Raw genomic sequence first — 20,328 nt, forward strand, 5'->3', positions numbered from 1 at the left:
CACTATCTCAAAACCTTTATGGCAGGGAAAAGAATGCAAGTATACCAAATATTTAGTATGAAAGGTAGTATGACCAATGCCTACAGAATATATATGAATTGGACTAAGACCACTTAGTTTAGCAAATTTCAGAATATTAAAAGATAGGCTTATAACAATAGATAGGCTTAGGACGAATAAAAAGCAGCATGACTTCATACACGCTGAAATGCATTTATTAGTCAAAGGGGATCATATAGGCTGAATAAAAATAGATTTATAAAAGGTTAATGTAAATGGCAGTTCCTTAATGAGTTAAGCTAATCCAGGGCATCTGAAACACTTCCCAAAGGTGAGGCTGAGGTTAAAGGGTTTAGTGATGATCTCTGAAATAGAGTCTTAAATGCTCCTGGAAGCACAGCACTAGGCTAGATGACCTGGGTGTTGGGCTTCTTTTGTTTCTGTGAGATTCCAAAGAATAAAGTTGAACCTACAAGTGTCTTAGTAAACACTAAATGGCTGCACAATGACGGAAACCCATTAAAACGTATTCAGAGGTAAAAATCATCAAGGACCCAAGAGAGTAAGAAAAGGTGAGAAATCACATGCCGATAGGAGACATCTGGCAAATTCAGCACTCTCCCACCGCCTCTTTAAGTCAGAGGTCACCACACTCAAGAAAGGCCCAAGATGGGGCACCTAGGTGGCTCAGTCGGTTAAGCCTCTGAATTCAATTCACGTCATGATCTCACGGTTCATGAGTTCAAGCCCCGCATCGGGCTCTGTGCTGACAGCTCAGAGCCTGGAGCCTGCTTTGGATTCTGTGTCCCTCTCTCCCTCTCTGCCTCTCCCCCTCTTGTACTCTATCTCTCAAAGATAAATAAACATTAAAAAAAAATTTTTTTTTTTAAAAAAAGAAAGGCCCAAGACACACAGACACATGCCTCTTAGCCAGTCTAAATCACTAAGTTGACTGGATCCAATCTTGATTTTTTTCTTTTAAGGGCATAAAGTTAAACATAAAGAGGAATCCAATTCTCATGTTTATACTAAATACAAGACCCTCAAATATGGTGTTTAAGAAATAACTCTCTGTACTTACCTTAGAAAAAGAAATTGTTGTATTCTGATACTGTGAGTGTATTTGGAAAATAAGAAAAGACACATTGCTGGAAATATGACGCAAAATGGCATCCTCTGGAAAGGGCCTGTTGAGCTCGAAGTATCTAAACTTCCCTACAGAAAATTCAAGAAGACCTACAATGGGAGAAACATTTCATTGTAACATCTGAACCTGTGATATCAATTTGTAGAAATCACATACGTAAACATACATGCATTGCTTAATTCTCAAAAAACCTGGGGAGATAAATAGTATTACTACTCCTATTTTACTGATGAGGACAAATTGGCTTAAAGAGGGGAAGCAGCTAGTAAATGGTGGAACTGAGAAAATGGAGAGAGGTGTTTCAAAAGATGTGAGCAATACTTAGAGTGCTGAGGATGCCTGAGGATGTTCAAGAATGCCCAAGGTGTCCAGCTCCTCGAACCCAGAAAAATCTCCCACTGCAGCAGCGATAATAATTATTCAAAATAGAGCCCTGGGGGGCACCTGGCTGGCTCAGTCAGTAGAGCATGAGACTTCTGATTGTCCTGATCAAGCCCTTTGTGGCACAGAGTTTACTTTTAAAAAAATTCAAAAAACTAAAAAATTAAAAAACAAGGGCCCCTGAATTTAAGGTTTAACCTTGAGGAGGTACTAACAACTATGAATACACTGAGGTTAAAAACAGAACTTGGAATGCCTGGATGGCTCAGTCAGTCGGCCAAGCGTCCAACTCCTGATTTCAACTCAGATCATGATCCCAGGGTCTTAGGATTGAGCCCTGTGTTGGGCTCTGTGCTGAGCAGGGACCCTGCTTGTGACTCTCCCTCACTCTCCCTCTGTCCTTCCCCCCACTTGTGCTCTCTCTCTCTCTCTCAAAAAAATAAACTATAAAAATAAAGTAGAAAAAAAGATTTAAATTTAATAAAGATGAAACAGAGTTGGTGAGATAGATTATAGGTCACTAGCATTCCATAGTGGAACGGTTTTATTTTAAAAGGAAATTAAAGTCAGTGGGTGGCAAAGGAGAATACCCCAGACATTAAATAACTTCAAACCCATTCTTATGTACCATTTCCCAAACGGGCTAATTTTCAACACTTTTTTTTTTTTTTTTTAAATACAAGTACTACTTCTGGATGATTAAAAAAAAGACTATCAACAATGGCTAACCAAAAAAGCTGAACAGAACATACAAAGAATCCTACGATGAGATCAAAGGTTACTCTCCATAAATTCCCCAAATTCCACTGATGCCATTATATTACCTTCATAACTTTTTATAAGTGATAGAAAAAAAGCTATTTGTAGTTATGATTTAATTTCTAAAACTCCAGAGAAAATTTTAATACTGGTAACAATGACAAATGAAGATGGTATATTTCCTTCTATTATGTTACTGGAAACACATTTTACATTTTATGTAGAACAAAACTCCAGCCAGAATACAGGTAAAAATATCAGGACGTATTTAACAAAATCTGGGTAGGAAAGTCTAGAAAATGTGAGAGAGTTTTTTGTTTTCCTTTTTATAAAGGGAAACAAGAAAAAATTTTTTACATTTTCCAGGCCTTCCCATCATCATGATTATTTTATCAGGAAACCAAATTATCCATAAAATTAAGCGGATCTCAGTAAGTGGCCCTAAAAACATTGCATGTGATGTATTTTGGTCCCATCTATCCTGTCTTCCAAGTCTTAAAAATGTCCCCAAATTCTAGCCTGTCAAACTAAAAACAGTATGTTTGTTTTCCCAGGAATTAATTGGATTTCCATCATTTAACTATCTGTCCAAAGCACTCAATTCATTTTTCACTTTGCATTTCTTTTAACGCCAGTGTGGTTAACATAACAGTGTTATATTAGCATCAGGTGTAGCACTCAGCTCATTTACCATCCTGCCTCTTCTAGTAATATTTCCAGTCTTTGTATTTGTTTTGTTTTAGTTTTTCCCTTTTCTTCCCCATTTTCTCTATCTGACAAATATTTATGAAGTACTTATGGACTACTTGCTCTACCTACTGGGTACTGTGACCAAAACTGGTACAAGTAAATTTGTAAAGGTTACCCAAGATTTCTGTAATTGTCACTAAATTTGCCCCTAAGTATATCTTAGAAATGGTTTTGATAATCTGTGTCTATCTCCCCTTACACAGGCCTTGAATCAAGACTCTATGCAGAACCTTTAGAAGCCCTGGAAGAGATTAAAGATACCACCTAGTGAAGTCCTGTGTCAAGCTTTTCTTAGCCTTCCCTTAACCTATCACACAGGGGTGAAAATAAATCACAACTCAGAAAGACTTGGAAAACCAAAGTTTTCAGTGCTTCAAAAGGCAGTAAGGAAAGACAGGACCACAGAAATTGAAATACATAATTAAACAGCTGGTAACTTAAAGTAAATAGGGGTATTGAAAGTAGGTATCCTTGTGAGTATATGAATACATATTAAGTGATTTTTCTTTTCTTCACACATATCACTGTTTATCAAATTTCTGTAGTGACAGTGAGATGTTCTTATCAGAAAGAAACTGCACAATTTGAAAAAACTTCCATTTTTTTTTTTTAATTTCCATTCTTGATGGCACTCAAAACACAGGTTCTACCTCAACACTTCATCTCAAATTTACAAAACAGGAACACACCCCAGACAAAATGATGACACTCTCAACACTCTTGTCACTCATTTTGTTTTTCCTGTAAATTGGTAATATTTGTCCAGACAATATCTAACCCTTATTATAGAAAGGTAAGAAATGTAGAGAAAATCAATACCTCCATCCAAGTATACTGTGCAGAAATAATCACTATTAACACACTGATATACATCTTTTAGGACTTAGGCAGATATCATGTAATATTTCTATCTACATAGATGGAAAAAGAAATATGTCTGATACAGCCCATTTAATAGGACATACTTATCTCTGAACATCAATACAAATAATTCTAGCTTTACCATTTTATTTTTATTTTTCATCCAGATTAGCTAGCATATGGTGCAACAATGATTTCAGGAGATTCCTTAGTGCCCCTTCCCATTTAGCCTATTCCCCCTCCCACAATCCCTCCAGTAACCCTCTGTCGTTCTCTATATTTTTGAGTCTCTTCTGTTTTGTCCCCCTCCCTGTTTTTATATTATTTTTGTTTCCCTTTCCTTATGTTCATGTTTTGTTTCTTCAAGTCCTCATATAAGCGAAGTCATATGATACTTGTCTTTCTCTGACTAATTTCACTTAGCATAATACCCTCTAATTCCATCCATGTAGTTGCAAATGACAAGATTTCATTCTTTTTGATTGCCAAGTAATACTCCATAGTATATATATATACCACATCTTCTTTATCCATTCATCCATTGATGGACATTTGGGCTCTTTCCATACTTTGGCTATTGTGGATAGCTCTTCTATAAACATTGGGGTGCATGTGTTTCTTTGAAACAGCACACCTGTATCCCTTGGATAAATGCCTAGGAGTGCAACTGCTGGGTCATAGGATAGTTCTATTTTTAGTTTTTTGAGGAACCTCCATACTGTTTTCCAGAGTGGCTGTACCAGGAGGCATTCCCACTAGCTTTACCATTTTAAAAGTTATATAATATTCCATTCTGTATGTAACCATTAATTATTCAACAAATCCCCTACTGATGAACATACAGGCTGTTACCATTCCAGCATAAATAGAAAATAATAGTTGTTTTTGTGAAAGAGTCTTCTAGAAAGCATATACACATATCAGGCAGTAAAACCTATTTGAGGTTTTTGCTGTGACAGTGTTAACAGATCACCTTTGATCTTAAATGGTTAAATTACCTAAGAAGTCTTGTTCTCATTAAGAAAATCAGAAATGAAAACAAACAGCCCATGTGAAAATATATAATGATCAGGACCATAACATTAAGTTACAGTCTCTGCTTCGGAATTCAATAAAAACACCTGGTTACAACTTTCATCTATTACTTCCTGGATTTCCAAAAGTTATGAAAAGATGACATCTCACTCACCCTCTTTCCCTAATCAAATACCTGTAGCAAGAACCAGGCAGATGCCAGATAACAAAGGAGACATTGCATTCATAATTTAAATAACTGATCACTTGACAAAATAAGTAGGGGTATTAAAAGGAGGTGCCTCTGGGGGTGTATTGTAAATAATTTTTTCTTTGCACACTTTCAAATTTTCTATAGCATTCCTAAGGTGTCCTTATTAGAAGGAACTTCTCATACAGTGGTTATCCACCCTGGCTGTGTTTTACAATCATCTGGAGGTGCTTTTTAAAAACTATTGCTGCCTAAGCCCCTATCCAGACCAGTTAAATAAAAATCCAAGGGGTTAGGGTCCAAGTGTCAGTTAAAAAACATTTATTGAAATAATATACATACAGGGGCACCTGGGCTGCTCAGTTGGTTAAGTGTCTGACTCTTGATACTGGCTCAGGTCATGATCTCAGGGTTCAGTTCCTGGGTTCAAGCCCCATGTCAGGCTCTGTACTGACAGTTCAGAGCCTGCTTAGGATTCTCTCTCCCTTTCTCTCTGCCCCTCCCCTGCATGTGTGTGTGCGTTCTCTCTCTCTCAAAATAATAAACATTAAAAAAAAAAGAAAAAAGAAAGAAAAGAAATAACATAAAGAGAAGTGCACATAGTTTACACTGCCAGGTGAAGAAACAGCATTCTACCATCTTAAAGGTCTTGTGGCCCGTTTCTATCACTAAGCCTTCCCTCCTGCCCAGAGGTACTGTGATCCTAACTTCAAACAAATTGATGGGCTTTGTCTGTTTCTGAAATTAAGTGGAATCATACAGGATGAATTCTTTTCTTTCTAGCTTTTTAAAAATCAATACCATCTGTGAAATTCATCTAAGCTACTACAAGTAACCACGATTTATTCATTCTCATTGTTATATACTTCTTAAAAGGAATAAACCACAATTTACTTATCTATTTTTCTGTAATCAACATTTGGATTATTTCTAGTTTGGAGTTATGAATTATGAAATGAACTCCAAACATTTTTTTGTACGTCCTTTGGTACACATATGTACGCATTTCTATTGGGTAGATCATAAGAGTAGAATCATCAGGTAATAGGGTATACTTACGCTCTGCTTTAGTAGATACTACCAAAGAGTTAACACCACATGGTTTTGCCAACTCACACTCCATCAACCTGTGGAAGAGTATCCTGGCTGCCCAATAGTCTCACCAACACTTGGTATCATCTGTATCTCTTCCGGGTGCACGGTGGTATATCACTGTGATTTCAATTTGCATTTTCTACTAAAGAGGTTAAGAACATTTTGGTTTGCTTATTGGCCATTATTAGGTATTCTCTTTGTAAAAGGGTCTGTGTTCAAGACTTTCATCTGTTTTATTTGTGTAAAACAATTTTTTTAACGTTTTATTTATTTTTGAGAGAGAGAGAGAGAGAGCGTGCGTACAGGGGAGGGCAGAGAAAGAGGGAGACACAGAATCCAAAGCAGGGTCCAGGCTCCGAGCTGTCACCACAGAGCCCAACGTGGGGCTTGAACCCACAAACCGTGAGATCATGACCTGAGCTGAAGTTGGAGGCTCAACCAACTGAGCCACACAGGCACCCCAAGACTTTTGTCCATTTTAAAAATCAGACTGTCCTGATTGAATTTTAGTTCTTTATACATCATGGGTAAATCTCCCATCCTTGTAAGTTGCTACCTTTACATTAACAGATTTAATTTTAATGTAGTCCAATTTCTTGGGGTTTTCTCTTATGCTTAGTCCTTTCTGTGTCATTCTAACCCGATCTTTGCCAACATATTCTAAGACTGTAAAGCTATATTCCCCATGTTAACTTCTACACCTTTGTTTTACCTTTGATATTTAAGTCTAAAATCAATCTAAAATTTAAAAAATAAGTCTAAAATTGATTTTTATATGTGGTATAAGGCAGGGGGTTAACAGGTTCATGTTTCCATATGTATACCCAGTTGACACAACAACCTTTATTGAAAATACCAGCATTTCCCTACTACTCTGCAATCCGACTTTTCACATAAGTCACCACATTTGTTGGTTTGTTTCTGGACTCTGACTTGTATTCCAGTGGTCTATTTGTTTCTCCTAACACCAATATTACCTTGTTTTCATTTCTGCCCCCAAATTTGTTCTTTCTCTTCAAGATTATCTTGACTATTTTTGGCCATTTTTCATTTCCATATAAATTTCAGAAAGCAGTTTGTCAATTTCCACACACACAAAAAAAATTGCTGGGAATTTGGGATGGCAACGAAGGTATTAAGGAGAAATGATACCTTTATAACACAAAATTTTCTGATTTATGAATCTGAGATATCCCTCTACTTATTTAGCTTCTCAATTTATCTCAAGAATGTTGTATGGTTTTTTTCTGTAGAGATCTTTACATATTCCATTATAACTATCCCTAAATATCCCATATTTCCTGATGCTACTGGAAATTCATTTTTTCTTTTAAATTTTAATTTCTAGCTGCCTAATCACCAATCTGCCTTTTTAAAAAGTTCTCCAAGTGATTCTAATGTTCATTCAGGTCTGAGGACTCCTAACACAATGTTTGATGAATTAGGAAAAGATAAATTTTTTTTTTCCTATTCTTAGTTATCTTTAACCTAACTTCTGTGTGAAAATCCTTTGTGAGTGTTACCTTGGCAATCTAATTGCCATTTCACAATTTTTATAGAAGATTGCATATTCACCAAACCATTTGTGGTTTGGCTCTTGGCTATGCAGGGCTTTGTTTTATTTGACATTCTGGTGCCTAGTACAGTACCAGTCACATATTTGGCACACAATAAATGGTATATGATTTATGTCCTCAGGAAAGTAATTTACTTCCTCTGGGCCTCAGTTTCCCCACGGCGAAATGGAGGTCACATACTGCATACATCATTTGGCTGCTGAAAGTATAAAACACATAGGGAAAACAATTTCAAGCTGTCCAATGCTACACAATAAAATATTGTTATTAACTTCCATAAGCTTTCCAGTATTTCAGAAGCTCATCTTATTTAGAAAACAAAGAAAAGAAAAAGACATCAGACATTCAATTTGGCCCTACCAATAAACTATACATGTCCAGCGTGAGCATCAAAGTGAGAAAGAGACTACCACGGAGTGACAAAGAAAAATACTGAAAATCAAGACTTTAACAATACAGTCTGGCAGAAAATGCATTTAATTTCTACTCAAAAACAGACATGTATCCAAAATATATCCTGAATAAGTTAACAGGAACTTAACTTCTCCTCTAAGCCATCTGGAAAAGGATTCGCTAGCAACATTTTATGAGGCATAATTAGATCTTATGACTTTGGGAGTGGGAAGGAAAAAGACAGCACATCAAACGATATTACAGACAAATGGCTAACATGGAGACAGAGCACTCAGGCCAAGGCTCTCCTCTCAAAAACAATGGCTCGGCTTTTTCTGCCAAAGATGTTTTCTGCCATCTAACTAACCCACAGTCAGGCACTCTTCTATTGTTCATATGCCCCCTCCATTCTTACCCAGGGTAATTGTTCTTTCTAATAATTTCTTTCTAAAAATAGCTGCCTAATCCTAATCTTCTCCTTTCCTTTCCCAATCAGATCCTAAACTCAAACCTTAAAGTTATCCAACTCTATTTTTTTTTTTTTTACTAAAATTTACCTCTCTGTGCTTTGACACAAATTCTAGATCTGTGAAAGCTTAGTTGTCATAATTCTCTACAGATGAACTATTAAAAAAAAAAAAACAGTTCAGATACTTTTTCATTTATGTCTTATGAATTTGCATTAGCCCCAGAAGCTGAAAGGAAACACAGAAATGTACATACTACCTTTCACACCTTTTAAAAGAGATCATTTTCAACTAAGTATACAAATGGCCTGCTACCTTAAATTTAGCACTACAGATAACACAAACATAGGTATTAAATACAAAAGTACAGAAATAGAAAAGATGTGGATCAAAGCCCTCCTGACTCAGGAGCCTTGATCAACTACAAATTCAATCTCTCAAATTCTCCACCTGTTAAAATGGAGACACCATCTCCATTACCTGCCTCATAAGGCTATTCTGAAGAATGAGAATTCACAGAATTAAGGGTAAAGTACCATACTCAATAGAATTTGGAGGGCAGCTTTGTTGAAGTGGAAGGGCCATGCAAATTAAAACTGCAGCAAGACACACTTGGGTTCAAATATCACCTGTGCCCCTAGCAATTGTTCACCTGTGTATTAAGCGAAATCCAGGGCCTCCGCTTCATCCTCTGCCAAGCAAGGAGGATAATTTACCTCCTGGGGTTGTGAGGATTAAATTACAATGCCATGGAAAGCACCTGGCACATACAGCACGTGGTGAACGCTAGTGCCATATTATTAACAAGGCTATTTTTTCTGCAAAAATATAACGGCCCTTTTCAGCTCTGGCCTTAAGTCCTCTGCGGCGATTCTACGATTCAGTTTGCACAAGAGCTTTCCAAACATGAGCAATGAGGAACACAACCACACTATTCAGAAAATACACTGGTTCAAAACTGCAACTGGTCTCTTAAGCTCAAAATAAAAGAATGTGATTAACCTCACGGAAAAGCACATGATTACCATCAGCCTAGCACAATTAGTGCTTTTTTTACGGTTCATATTAACAAACCACGAGCTATTCACCAAGCACATGCCCTACCATCCAAAGTCCCATTCTGGGACTTTGGAGAGCCTAACCAATGTGAAAGCATCCAGATTTTGGAGTGTAAAAAACCTCTGCAGCTTGGAGGAACATCATTCATAGAGCCCTTAGTTCTGCACCAAATCTCGCTGTCCAAGGACTCAGATATACCAATGGAGAGCAGAGGTGTTTTAATGTGTTAAATTAAACTTACAAACATGGCTTCTCTCAAAGGGAGATAAAAACGTGTCTGAACAGGAGAGTTACTTACCTCTCCCCATTTGCCCAGCCTAAATTAGGAGGTTGACGGTGAGGCCTCCTTAGCATCGAGTTTCCTTCTGCAGGAAAGGACCCTGATCCGTTCCCACCGGGTCTGAACTCATCAACTGCCCTGCTAGACGGACAGACCCCGAAGAGGGCTGCGACCTTGCAAGAAATGCAAAACCAACTTTGGGTTGCAGAAGTGAGGCGCCCCTGACCTTACCCTCGCTGGCGTTCCCGACGGCCTCGGCTCCACCGGTCACACCGGGTTTGGACGCCAGCATCGCCAGAACCAGCAGGCGAAGGAGACCCATGGCTGCCCGGGCCAGGCCCCGCAGCCTCACCGGCGCTACCCGGGGGCGCTCGTGCCGAGTTCCATCACTTTCGAGGTGCACACGCCGCACACCTGCCAGCCCCGCAGCGCCTGCGTGCAACGCCAGCCGCACGCCTCCACCCGTGGAGAGGTTTCCTGTTCCGGCAAAAACCCCGCAGCCCCATACTGCGCCTCTCCCCGCCCCCCTTACGTCACCGCCGCGGGTACCCTCCACGGCCTGCGGAGACCGAGGGGCGTTTCCAGCCGGCGCGCGCCTCCTCCCGGCGCCCGGTGGCGTCGCTGAGCGCCGCGCACCCCGCGAGTCCCGACGTGCCCGCGCGCGAGTGGGGAGTAGAGGAAACCCGGGGAAGTTCTGTGGTGTAACCTGCACTTCGTACTTTTGTATCTTTCCCAGTTACGAAAACCGCCGTTAGAGTAAAAAATAACTTTCTGTTGCGGGCTAACGTCTTCGGGCTCCTGTTCCGTGTTTAACTGCCGTTTGCAAAAAGGGAAAACAGGAAGGAATCCGGTGCTCAAGACGCACAAACAATGGGGTTTCCCTTAGTTGTTCAGGCCGACGTTAGTATGAAAATGCAGGAAGGAATTGAATTTGTGCACGGATTAGTACATTAGTGATGAGCACCACATTTAAAAATAAAGTTTCATTTTCTCTAAGCGAAATATCCTCGAAATAACCCAACTTCCTCTCCCAAATTTTATATATGAGCAATGTTTAAAGTACAGTAGTCCATGTGACAGATGGCTCGTGAGCTGATTGTGGAATTACGTTTATAGACTCAGTTATTTGGGGGAAGATTGCTCTGTTTTCTTTTGCCTGCTCTTCAAATTTTTCATTTAGATATTTTAATGGGCAACTTTCTTGAAAAATACATATTCGATTATTCCACTACTAAATTAAAAACCTGTAGCAATCACCATAATCCAAACAGGCACAACATTTTTCCCGTTTTCCCTCTTCCTGGTCCAAATGTCCATACCTTTGGTGGCACTGTCTATCCCTATGGTGTTTATTCACTGCCCCAAATGCTCTCATTCCTGTAACCCTCAATAGATGAAATCTCAGGATGATGATAAGAACAATTATAATAAGGGTAGCATTTGAATCAAAGGATGGATTTAATAAACTGGTAACTGATTAACTGAACCCTATTGGGGAGGCAGGATTAGAACCCTATTTCACCCTATCAAAATGAAATCCTGAAGTATTAAATAAAACCATAAGGGAGTTAGAAGAAAAAAATGCTTTAAAAAAACAAAAACAAAAAAACTTGATCTCAGAATGGAAGGAAACTTTTTTTTTTCCCAAAGAGTTTATTTAAGCAAGAATCTATTTGAATCTGAAAGCACCAAACAGGAAGTGGTTAGAAGCATTAAGGGGAGGAAATTTTTTTAAGTTTATTTATTTATTTTGAGAGAGAGAAAAAGCACTCGTGCGCAAAAGTGAGGAGAGGAGCAGAAAGAGAGGGGAGAGGGAGAATCTCAAGCAGGCTCAGCACTCTGAGTGCAAAGCCCGACTTAACTCACAAACCGTGAGATCTTGACCTGAGCCAAAATCAAGAGTCAGATGCTCAACAGACTGGGTCACCACCCAGGTGCCTCCTCAGGGGAGGAACTTTCTAAACAAAAAAAAAAAGCAAAGGAGGAAACAATACAGGAAAAGACTGGTAGATTTGGCTACTTAAAAATTTAAATTGGAGAGGGGGAGGCACCTGGGTGGCTCAGTTAGTTAGCCTCCGACCTCTTGGGCTCAGGTCATAATTTTGCGGTTTGTGAGTTCAAGCCCTGCCTCTGGGCTCTGTGCAGATGGCTAGAAGCCTGGAGCCTGCTTTGGAGCCTGTGTCTCCCTCTCTCTCTGCTCCTCCCCTGCTCATGCTCTCCCAAAAATAAATAAACATTTTAAAAAAGTTAAATTTAAAAAAAGTTAAAGTTAAATTTAAAAAAAGTTAAATAAACAAAAAAAAAAAAGTCCCTGGGGTGGCTCAGTCAGTTGAGTGTCTGACTCTTGATTTTGGCCCAGGTCATGATCTCACTATTGTGGGAGGGACCTGTGTCAGGCTCCCTACTGAGCATGGAGCCTGCTTGGGATTCTCTCTCTCTCTCTCTCTCTCTCTCTGCCCCTTTCCCACGCGAAAGCATGTGCTCTCTCTCAAAGAAAAAAAATGTTTTTCAAAAATCATGTTTTAGAAGACAACTGATTGTGAAGTATTTATGAAAATGCAAGTTACAAAGCAATAAATATATGTAGTATGACCTTTGTTTTCTTTTTATTCATGTTTATATGCACATATCTAAATGTTTATAAAAACATATCTAAATGTTTACTATTTTTAAGTTTTATTTATTTTGAAAGAGAGAGAACATGAACGAACAGGGAGAAGCAGAGAGAGAGAGGGAGAGAGAAAGAATCCCAAGCAGGCTCCATATTGTCAGTGCAGAGCCCGATTTGGGGTTTGAACCCATGAAATGTGAGGCCGTGACTGAAGCCTAACTCACGAGTCAGACACTTAACTGACTGAGCCACCCAGGCACCCCAACATATCTAAATGTTTAAAATAGTTATCTCTGAGTGAATGGATTAAGAATAATTTTTCCACATTTCTGCACTTTGTAAAAAATTCAACATTGAACAGGTATTGCTTTGAATAAAAAATTTTAATTTTTAAAAGATATGTATAATTTTAAAGATTTTCTTAGAAAAGCGTTCAGGATAACAGTCCACCTTCCTGAGTAGGACACAATGGTTTTCATGATGTAGTTCCTGTCCACCTCTCCAGGTTCATGCTGCAATTAAATTTAATTCCTCTATGTTAGCCACTGAATTAATTTCAGTTTCCTGAACTAACCCCATTCATTGTCTCCCCTTCATACCTTTGCATAGCAGTTCCCTTTGCCTGCAGAGGACAGCTGATGACAGATGTGTCAGCAATCAGAAGAGGGCTTTATTACCTTGGCCCTGAAATACTGTGACAGCTTGGGAAAAATATTGGCTGAGGTTCCTTGCTCTTGTCAGAGTTCCACTGGAAAGCTATGAATCAAATTGGCTCAGGAGCTTTGCAGGTAAGTTTCTCAAGCCACGAATTGAAAGAAAATGCAAAAACTGAGAAGATTCCCAAACCCCAAATACAGATAACTAGAGCCTTAAAGTCTGCTTAAAATTTAGAAAAGGAAGGAAGAAAAGCAACCTATCCTAGATTTTTTTTTAGAAAACCCAAGATCTTGTATAGAGATGGGAACAGGGCTCCAGGGGAGAGGCAGAAAAGGCATTCTGTGAAACTGGCTCAACTCTTTTAACAACTTTTTTGTTTCTGTGGGTTACATTGTTTTGACAGTGTTTATTAAATATAATCCAATAAATGTTTACTTAGTAACTATTACATGGAAATTATTATGCTAGAAAATTTATTCATTTAGTCTGCAAATATGCATTCATTGGCTTCTATGTGCCATGCTAAATGCTGGGTGCTAGGTATTGGAAATACAGAGAAAATTAAAATGTTTCCTGTTCACGAGGAGCTCATGGTAGTGAGTTAGTGATGTATGAATAATCACACCTCGGGGCACCTGAGTGGCTTAGTGGGCTCAGTCTGACTCTTGGTTTTGGCTCAGGTCATGATCTCATGGTTCATGAGTTCAAGCCCCAAACTGGGCTCTGCTATGATAATATGGAGCCTGCTTAGGATTCTCTCTCTCCTCTCTTTCTGCCCCTTCCCCACTCAGGCATGCATGCATGCATGCATGCACACACACACACACACGTGCACACACGGCTCTCTCTCTAAATAAATAAATAAACTTTTAAAAAATGAATAATTACACCTCAATATGCCAAGTGCAATAACAAAAGTATAAGGAACAATGGTGATGAAGATTGGGAGCAATTAACTTAGTGTAGGTTTCCAGGAAGTTTTTCTAAAAAAACAGAAATGTTTAAAACAAGGTGAGTGGATGGTCAACAAGGGGATGAAGGGAGTCTAGTATACTAAATGCTTATTTATAGTATTTCAGCCCAGTGCTTGGAATGTTTTAGATGTTTAGTAAATTGTGACTGAGTAGGTAATAAAGGTAGTTAAGAGTCTAAGCTGTTAAGTTAAAGAGTTGTTAAAGATTTTTTTTTTCTGAAAAAATAGGGAGTCACTACAGATTAAAAAAAAAATCAAAGTACTTACCACAAGACTGGCTATGAGTTGATAATTGAAGCTGGGTGATGAGTACATTCGTGTCCACCTTACTATCCTACTTTTGTATAGGTTTGAAACTTTTAATAATATGAAGCTTGGGGTGCCTGGCTAAGTCGGAAGAGCATGGACTCTTGATCCTGGGGTTGTGAGTTTGGGCCCCATATTGGGTGTAGAGATTACTAAAAAAATAAATAAATAAACTTAATATGTAATACTGGGTTTCTACTCTTCAAACCATATAATCAGTTGGGGATGCAAGAAAAGCAAATGAAAAAGCATACGAAAAAGTGTAAAAATCAGAAAATGGAAAAAGGAGAGATCCATGTGAACTCCAGTAATTCTTAAAATGTACATGAAAAAGGTAAAACTTTAAAAGATAGAGTATAAATTAAATGATGACAAAGAAATTGTTTTGACAAAGGTAAACAACAAGGAAAGAGGTAGACTAGTAGCTCTCAACTGGCGGAAGTTTTGCCCCACAGGAGACATTTGGGAATATCTGGAGATATTTTGTATTGTCACAATTGGAAGGGGAGTTTGCTGTTGTCACTTCATGGGTAGAGGACAGTGATGATGCTAAACATTCTACAATGGGCAGGATAGCATTCCAGAAAAAATAATCCAGCCTAAAATGTCAATAGTGCTGCTGTTGAGCAATCCTGAACTAGATACAAAGCAGTGCTTTTGGAAGGTGGGTTTTTTTTCCCTGAAGTCCACAGCTTCAAGGGATTCATAAACCCCTTTAAAACGTATGAAAAATTTCAAGCCTGGTCTGAGGAAAGGATCCATAGCTTTCATCTGATTCTTAAAGGTGTCCATGGCCGGAAAAGGCTTACAGAGCCCAGGAAAGACAAGGGTTCAGGGACTGTGGATGAATAATCTGATTATTTCACACAATATTATTGGGAGAGGAGGCTGGATTTGTTTGCTAAAGACAGATTACAGTGAATCCTGAAAACCAAGCCAAGATGGCTGTACATCAACCTGAGGTCTCTATGGAGCTACCGAAAATCTGTAAGGAAGATAATGAGAGGACAATAACTGAGTCACAACATGAGTTGTCTTGAAGTGGTTCCTCTGCCGTGGGTGCCCAGGTTTTCTTCAATCAGGCCACAAAACAGTATTCTCCTTTATGGGCTCTTTCATTCATCCCTCTATTATCTAACCAGGCACCAACCCATGTTAATATTTCCTTCAAAACGAGCCTTTCTTCTTTTCTCATCAGAGTTAATAACCTAGTCTAGGCCCAACCCATTTCATTATTGGAATTTCAAAGCCCTCCTCCTAATGAGCCCCTGGCTTATTCAAACCTAGCACCTAACATACTTCTTGGTACATGGCAAGCATTCAATAAGGTACACTCTCAACTGAGGGTGAGAAGAAAAGGTCAGTCACAAGAATATCCTACATTACAATTAAAACAAATTAGAGTTATCTCTTGTAATCCCATTATGGGGGGAAGTGCCTTACCTGGAGAGGTTCCTAATTAGGTCCCAGCAGGTATATAGATTGGGGATTGAGGAGAAGTAGTGGTGAAGCAGAAGTAGAGCATCCCAGCTAGGGGTGGGGTAAATCCAACAAGCTGAGTTCTCAAAGTATAATTTCCCCCACCCTCTCCCAACTCCAGTAGGGTAATCAGGAACAATCAGCCCAAGAAGGAAGGTGTATGAGGTTGTCTCAAGTCCACATACCAGTCATTTGCTGATTCCAGGCTCACTTGTTGCCAGACTATCCTCAGGCTACAACTTTTCTTAGATACCAAGTTTCTCTCTGTCTTTCTTTAAGTAATCTCTACACCCAACATGCGGTTCAAATTCAGAACCCGGATATTAAGAGTCACACATGGGGCCCCCCGGGTGGCTCAGTCGGTTAAGCATTGGACTTTGGCTCAAGTCATGATCTCAGGGTTGGTGGTGTCAGCTGTGCTGACAGCTCAGAGCCTGGAGCCTTCTTCGCAATCTGTGTCTCCCTCTCTCTGTGCCCCTCCCAGGCTTGCACTGTGTGTGCCACTCTCTCAAAACTTAATAAACATTAAAAAACAAACAAAAATAAAGAGTCACACACACCTTGGACTCAGCCAGCCAGGCTTCCCAGATACCAAGTTTCTACTACCTTCCTTCACACTTAAACCCTCAATAGATGTCGAGGCTAAGTCTAAATTGCATACCGTATCTGTTTAAAAATTGCCCCTGCTCTACCTACACGTAAGGCTTGTTTTCCAGGAACCTCCACTCTCCACTCCACTAACCTTCTGTTCCTCTCTGTCACACGAACGAGGTGCTTATTAGTTACCTACAGTCAAACCTTACCTCTTAACTCCAAATGCTCCTCTTCCGCCTCACCTTTGCCCATGGAAACCTTCCCTTTCCATCCATACTCTTCCAACACAGTCAATACAGCTCGATTTAGTATTTAATTGTTTCGGACACTTTCCAGCCCATGTGTGTCAGCTCACCCAGCACACCCACACTGAGAATTAAAGCACGCACCCAGTCTCCAACTTAGGTAGCGCTCGCCCCCCCCCCCCAAAAGCAACAGAGAAGGCACCCTAACGCAGCAAAGATGGCCTGGTGAATTTTAATTTGGATTTTTTTGAAGATAAAATCGGTATCGCGACCCCCCAAATATTTTTGAGTTGCCTGCTGTGTACATGTATTGTGGGCCACCTGGAAAACCAAAGCAACTTAACGCAAGTATTCAAGGCAATGCCTTAAAATGAATACAAGGGAGGATAAGGAAAATTACTTTTAAAACCGCAGAATCTAACAATCTCCCCAAAGTGTCTAAAACCCCAAAGCCTCGAGAACAGTCTGTTGGACCCAAAAACGAACGGACTCGGAACAAAGGTGAAATTACTCAAACTGCTCGGAGCAGAGCTCCGCGGCTGGAGCTAGCCTAACTAAAGTCTCCGGAAAGTCCAACCCTCCCTCTTCGTGGGGCGTGGAGTTCCTCTCGACTCCACCCCTTCCAAGAATGCTGCCCCGTGATTGGCCCGACGCGTCCTGAAGCTGCCCAATCGCGGACGAGCAGCTGCATTAGCCTCCTTAGTTTACGGGAGGAACATGGCGGATCGTCTCACACAGCTGCAGGACGCGGTGAACTCGGTGAGCAATTTGGGTCTATTAGTCTCTGTCTTCTCCTTTCCTAAGGTGAAGCAAGAGAGCAAAAGGGGCCTGAAAAACAACCCCGCAAGTGGGGAGCGAACTGAGGCAGGGCTTCCGCAAAAAGCGCCGGTGGCGACGGCGTGAGGCGGCGCGGCGTTCTGGGAGGTTTGAGGGCGGCTGCCGGCGTTGCGGAGGGCTGAGGGAGAAAACAAGCAGCCTCTTTCGCCTGAAAAGTAGAGCATCTCTCTACCAGGACACTTAGGCGTCACGGCCCTGTCCTGTTCTCTGGGAGCAGTTTTCTTTTATTGTCAGCAGTGCTTACGAGATCACTTGTCTTTCGGGGGAAAGGGGACAAGCCGCAGAAGCTTCTTTTTCTCTTACCGGTTTTGAGCCGCGGAGGAAAACCAGTGCTCTTGATTTTTGGATCTTTTTCATTAAATGTCAGCCAAGAGTATTCCTTCGCGAGGACTTTTCAGATTGAGGGGGGAGTGATGGTGACGTGAGATGTTTTGTTTTATCTTAGTTGCTTCCTATGGACAAAGAGTCTGATTCCATCTCTTGGCGACTCCCTAGCGTAAATTAGTTTGGGGAAAACTGACATCTTTATGAAAGTGAATCTTCTAGTCCTTGGATAGGTTCCGATTTATTTAAGTCATCTTTAATGTGTCTCAAAAAGCCTACTTCCTGTTAAGGGCCAAATCATCCCCCTTACTTTGATCCTTCTGATTATTTTTCCTATTGTGCCTAACTGGCAAGTACTGAATATGCAAACTACAGGATTCGTATACTCATTGCCGTTAAGAGTTAAACAATTTCTCATCGGTAGTTATATTTCTTATTGTCATTCTATTTATAATAGACAGACAGGTAAACTGTCTGTGTAGAGATGATATGTTGACTGGAAAATCAAAGTATCTGGTCCTTTGCCAGTTTTGTCCACACTGGAAGCTAAGAACTTGGGATTATTCTTACTCCATCAATCTTCGCACACGTCAGGGGTGTGAATCTGATTGTGAGAAACTGGTCTACTAGTGCATAAAATGAGACCTTTTAGGACTGAGAGGGCCAGCCCCTAAATGTTGATAAATTCACCAGGATAAATTCTACTTTACGGTGACTTGTCTGGGCTGCCGGCCAGCGTCCCTCTGGGAGATATTACTTTGAAGCTTTTGAAAATCCAATTGCAGTGATGCTGCTGGGTAGAAATGTTATTTTAGGAGAAATGTTGCATATTCATGCATGTCTTATAACTGGAAGGATGATAGGGCAAAGTGAATATGGCCTTAACTCCAGGGTAGGCATGCTGATAATTGGATTTTGGAGAGAAACCTCTAGGTTAACTAGTGTGAATGCCTACTATGTATGCAAGCACTCTCATGTTTACAAAGAAAGACTCCTTAAGGAGTTTACAGCCTAATTAGAAAGATGTCAGATACTCAAGAGACATTTAGATAATGCAAAAGTAGCATGTGATTAGGTATTTATAATGAATCAACTGTCTTAAGCTGAAAGTTGGAAGAGTGCTATGAGCTAAATAGCTAAGAGATTAGCATTGATCTGAATAATAATTATTATTAAAATAACGTGTTTTACACTCTGAGAACTCTGTGAGGGCAGAAACTACGTCTCTTGTTTACTGTATCACTACAATGTTTATATACAGCGGTTGTCATAGAGTGGATTTTCGACAAATATTTGTTGAATCAGTGGATCTTGAGAGCTTTTGAAGGACAGAAGAGATAGCCACTGTGTTGAATAATTTTGTGTGTGTTCATCTTCTCTATTCTGCCAAACAGTGTTGTAATGTGAGAATGTCCCTAATTTAAAAATGGAAAATAAACCCTATTCAGGTTGCTAGAACCAGAATTAGAATCCACATTTGTACAGTTTCTGAGCCCTTGCTATGGCTCCATTACAAGTACCAAAACATGAGAAAAACAGTATAGTCCGGAGTGAATTTATCACTAGTTAGGTATATATGAAGGAGTAGTAGAAAATGAATAAGTAGAGATGACTTCGATTGTTGAAAGCTTTGAAACAGCCTGAATCGTTGGAGATGAATCTTAAAGGCCATGATGGGATGAGCTCAAAATTTTTAAGCAGGGTAAAATAACATAGTGAAGCAGAAAACAAGGAGATTGTTGTAACAGTACTGATGTGAGATAATTGACTGAACTAAGGCAGCAGCAATGATAGAAGGAAAAGGGAAATAGTAACAGAAAGACTTGAAGATGAAGGGAACCTAAGAGTTTGAAATTAGACTGGCTAACTAGGAGATTCTTTTTTTTTTTTTTAATATGTCTTCTATAAATTTTATTTATTTATTTATTTATTTATTTATTTATTTAATATATGAAATTTACTGTCAAATTGGTTTCCATACAACACCCAGTGCTCATCCCAAAAGGTGCCCTCCTCAATACCCATCACCCACCCTCCCCTCCCTCCCACCCCCCATCAACCCTCAGTTTGTTCTCAGTTTTTAACAGTCTCCTATGCTCTGGCTCTTTCCCACTCTAACCTCTTTTTTTTTTTTTTTTTCCTTCCCCTCCCCCATGGGTTTCTGTTACGTTTCTCAGGATCCACATAAGAGTGAAACCATATGGTATCTGTCTTTCTCTGTATGGCTTATTTCACTTAGCATCACACTCTCCAGTTCCATCCATGTTGCTACAAAAGGCCATATTTCATTTTTTCTCATTGCCACGTA

At 39.7% G+C, this 20,328-nt stretch overlaps 2 protein-coding genes across 16 annotated transcripts in view; one reads left to right on the forward strand and one right to left on the reverse strand.

Moving 5' to 3' along the window:
• Window positions 1-10,479, reverse strand: part of TM7SF3 (transmembrane 7 superfamily member 3) — a 35,602-nt gene extending 25,123 nt beyond the window's left edge. For 2 of the 4 annotated variants that reach the window (XM_042992001.1, XM_007075632.3), the window contains exons 1-2: window positions 10,226-10,478; window positions 1,082-1,236 (exon numbers count right to left, since the gene is read on the reverse strand). In XM_042992001.1, the coding sequence (XP_042847935.1) occupies window positions 1,082-1,236; window positions 10,226-10,316 (246 nt within the window). In that variant the 5' untranslated portion in view covers window positions 10,317-10,478. Of the gene's footprint in view, window positions 1-1,081; window positions 1,237-6,239; window positions 6,420-10,225 lie in introns of those variants that run through there. The other 2 variants (XM_042991999.1, XM_042992000.1) reach the window with 2 other exon arrangements.
• A 7,064-nt stretch (window positions 10,480-17,543) lies between these two features.
• MED21 (mediator complex subunit 21) overlaps window positions 17,544-20,328 on the forward strand; it is a 120,666-nt gene continuing 117,881 nt past the window's right edge. For all 12 annotated transcript variants that reach the window (XR_006219829.1, XR_006219830.1, XR_006219825.1 and 9 more), the window contains exon 1: window positions 17,544-17,618. Coding sequence is in view for 1 of the 12 variants with exons in the window: in XM_007075633.3 (XP_007075695.1) it covers window positions 17,577-17,618 (42 nt within the window). In the remaining 11 variants the exon portion in view is untranslated. The remainder of the gene's footprint in view (window positions 17,619-20,328) is intronic.

The sequence above is a fragment of the Panthera tigris genome, chromosome B4 (genome assembly GCF_018350195.1).
Source record: "Panthera tigris isolate Pti1 chromosome B4, P.tigris_Pti1_mat1.1, whole genome shotgun sequence".
NCBI lineage: Eukaryota > Metazoa > Chordata > Mammalia > Carnivora > Felidae > Panthera > Panthera tigris.